This window comes from Haliotis rubra, unplaced genomic scaffold (assembly GCF_003918875.1).
Source record: "Haliotis rubra isolate DU_JTF1 unplaced genomic scaffold, ASM391887v1 Scf80, whole genome shotgun sequence".
Classification (NCBI taxonomy): Eukaryota; Metazoa; Mollusca; class Gastropoda; order Lepetellida; family Haliotidae; genus Haliotis; species Haliotis rubra.
In genome coordinates this window covers 2,438,080-2,440,504 of record NW_025767524.1, presented here as the reverse complement: position 1 = coordinate 2,440,504, position 2,425 = coordinate 2,438,080, and the positions used below count along the sequence as shown (strand labels likewise).

Genomic DNA, 2,425 nt, shown 5'->3' with positions numbered 1-2,425 from the left:
CTTACATCTTAGCGTCCGAGGATTTAACACAGCTATTGGAAAAGGTATGGCGCGTCTTCTGGAGATAACAATTTGTGCTATGGCTTGCGCTATAGCATTGACGTCTAACGCGGAAGGGGAGACTGTTGTTTGTGGAAATGTGTCTAGACCTTGTTTTGAATGTCTGTGTAGCTGTTCAGCTAAATGTGTCAGATGTATAAACAACGGGGCGAATCTCACACAGATTCCAGACTTGCAACCGACAACGGAGTTTCTGAACTTTTCATCAAACCATCTTGGAGAGCTAACTAGAGACATGTTTCGAAATATATCACAGTTGAAAATTCTGATACTCCGCAACAACAGTATCACAAACATCTCCAGAGACGCATTTCAAGACATGTTGATGCTAGAGATTCTTGATCTTAGATACAGTAGAGTGTCTGAAAGTGTGCTACAGAAATCATTTTATAGTTTGCAAAACAACCTCAGATCTCTTGACCTTTCAGCAAACAGGTTTTTGCGGAATATTACAGATGATTTTATAGATGGGCTTACACGACTGAACATACACGTTTTCAAAATGGAGTTTTGTCGAATCAAATATGTCAACTTTTCCGTGATATCTCGTCTGAAGTCACTAAGAACTTTAAGCTTTGTTCACAATGACATATTTTGGACAACAGCTGATGTTCCCTCTCATTTAACTCATATCTCGCTCCGATCAAATTCACTGACCCAGCTTCCTGGATTGTGTGTTCATACAAATAGTTCACAACTTCAATCACTAGATATACGCGAAAATGCAATAAGATACATCTCAAATGCTAGTTTGAAATGTCTAAAGAAACTGGATTATTTTAATGCCATAGAAAATTTAATATTGAAGATTCATTCAAATACATTTTCTTCATTACCAAAACTTCAGTTTATTGCAATAAGCAATGCATTCAGGAGTTACTTTCCCCAAAAAAGACTCGAGGAATATGCTTTTAATAACAGTGCTGTTAAAAAACTTTACCTCAGTGGAATTGCAAAATTTGGTTATTTCGATTCTATTGTTAGCCCAAAAGCACTCCGAGGATGCACGGGACTAACATGGCTGGACCTATCCTACAATACTATGCTATACTTTAATGATAGCTTTTTAGAAACAGTCTTTTATCGAATTCAAAAATTAGAGGTGCTACGAATGCCAAGGTGCCAGTTATCATTTTTTCCAAAGGTAATATCGAACCTCCGGGAACTGAAGGAAATCGATCTTCATGGAAACCGAATTATGTTTTTACCTTCAGGAGTGTTCACAAGCTTGACGAAACTAAGACGTATACGACTTTCACAAAATTCCATTCAGATCGTCAGTGAAGACGTATTTCCAATACCAATCAGAAACCAGCTCACATACTTGAATTTGGCAACAAATGATTATCTCTGCACTTGCGCTAATCTTTGGTACATTACATGGGCAAAGGCAGACAAACATATATTCACGGACTTTCCTGAGTCCTATCAATGCGGATACCCACTGAACCTCAAATCAACGCTTCTCATTGATGCCAACATCTCTGAACAGACTTGTCGAATCTCACCTTATGTGTTTCCCATAGTCTTTGGTCTGTCCTTAGTTTCAATCGTGTTGGTAGTAGTTCTCTCCATTGCCTACAGATTACGTTGGAGCATTCGCTATTGTTTGCACATGTTGAGATACAAAAGGAGGAAGCCAATTGATGAAACGATATACATATATGACGCCTTTGTGCTGTACTGTGAAGGTGATTCCCCTTGGGTAAGAAATAATATCATACCAAGGATTGAAGATGAAGCCAACTTTAAACTGTGTATCCACGAAAGAGACTTTATTCCTGGGGAATATATAGTTGATAACATTGTAACCAGTTTGGAAAGCAGCAGAAAAGTCATCATGGTGCTGTCTAATTCTTTCATTCTCAGTTCATGGTGTCAGTTCGAGCTGGCTCTGATCCAGAAACGGGCTCTGGAGAAGGACGAGGGTTACCTGTTGGTGGTGTTGCTTGAGAACATTGAGTCCCGAAACATGACGTCATCACTGTATGCCCTCTTCCAGACGACTACCTATATTACGTGGCCAGAGGAAGAAGAAGATAGACATGTATTCTGGATGCGACTAAAACAAAGTTTGCAAGGATAAGAGTTACATATAACAGACCTCAAAATATTCCCTTCAGAGAAATTAAACAATCAGGACATGGACTTATTGTGTGCTGTCTGAATTTGAGGTTTCTTGCTTTAACCTCAACACTGGAACAAACTCATACTCAAACGCCACCAAATGCACTATTTTGTTCTAACAAGGTGGTGTTTTTCTTATGATTGTACCGTTTTGTTAACATATTTTTCAATCCAGATTGACAGGTATTACCAACATCACTGTGTTTTCTTATGAAAAAGCATATCGACCAATTGCACC

The 2,425-nt window shown here is 38.7% G+C and overlaps 1 protein-coding gene across 1 annotated transcript; it reads left to right on the top strand.

The window, feature by feature from the left end:
- LOC124261580 (toll-like receptor 2) lies at window positions 1-2,425 on the top strand. Its single transcript, XM_046695905.1, has one exon. It carries the CDS (start codon window positions 47-49, stop codon window positions 2,144-2,146), a length of 2,100 nt encoding a protein of 699 aa, XP_046551861.1. The 5' UTR covers window positions 1-46; the 3' UTR covers window positions 2,147-2,425.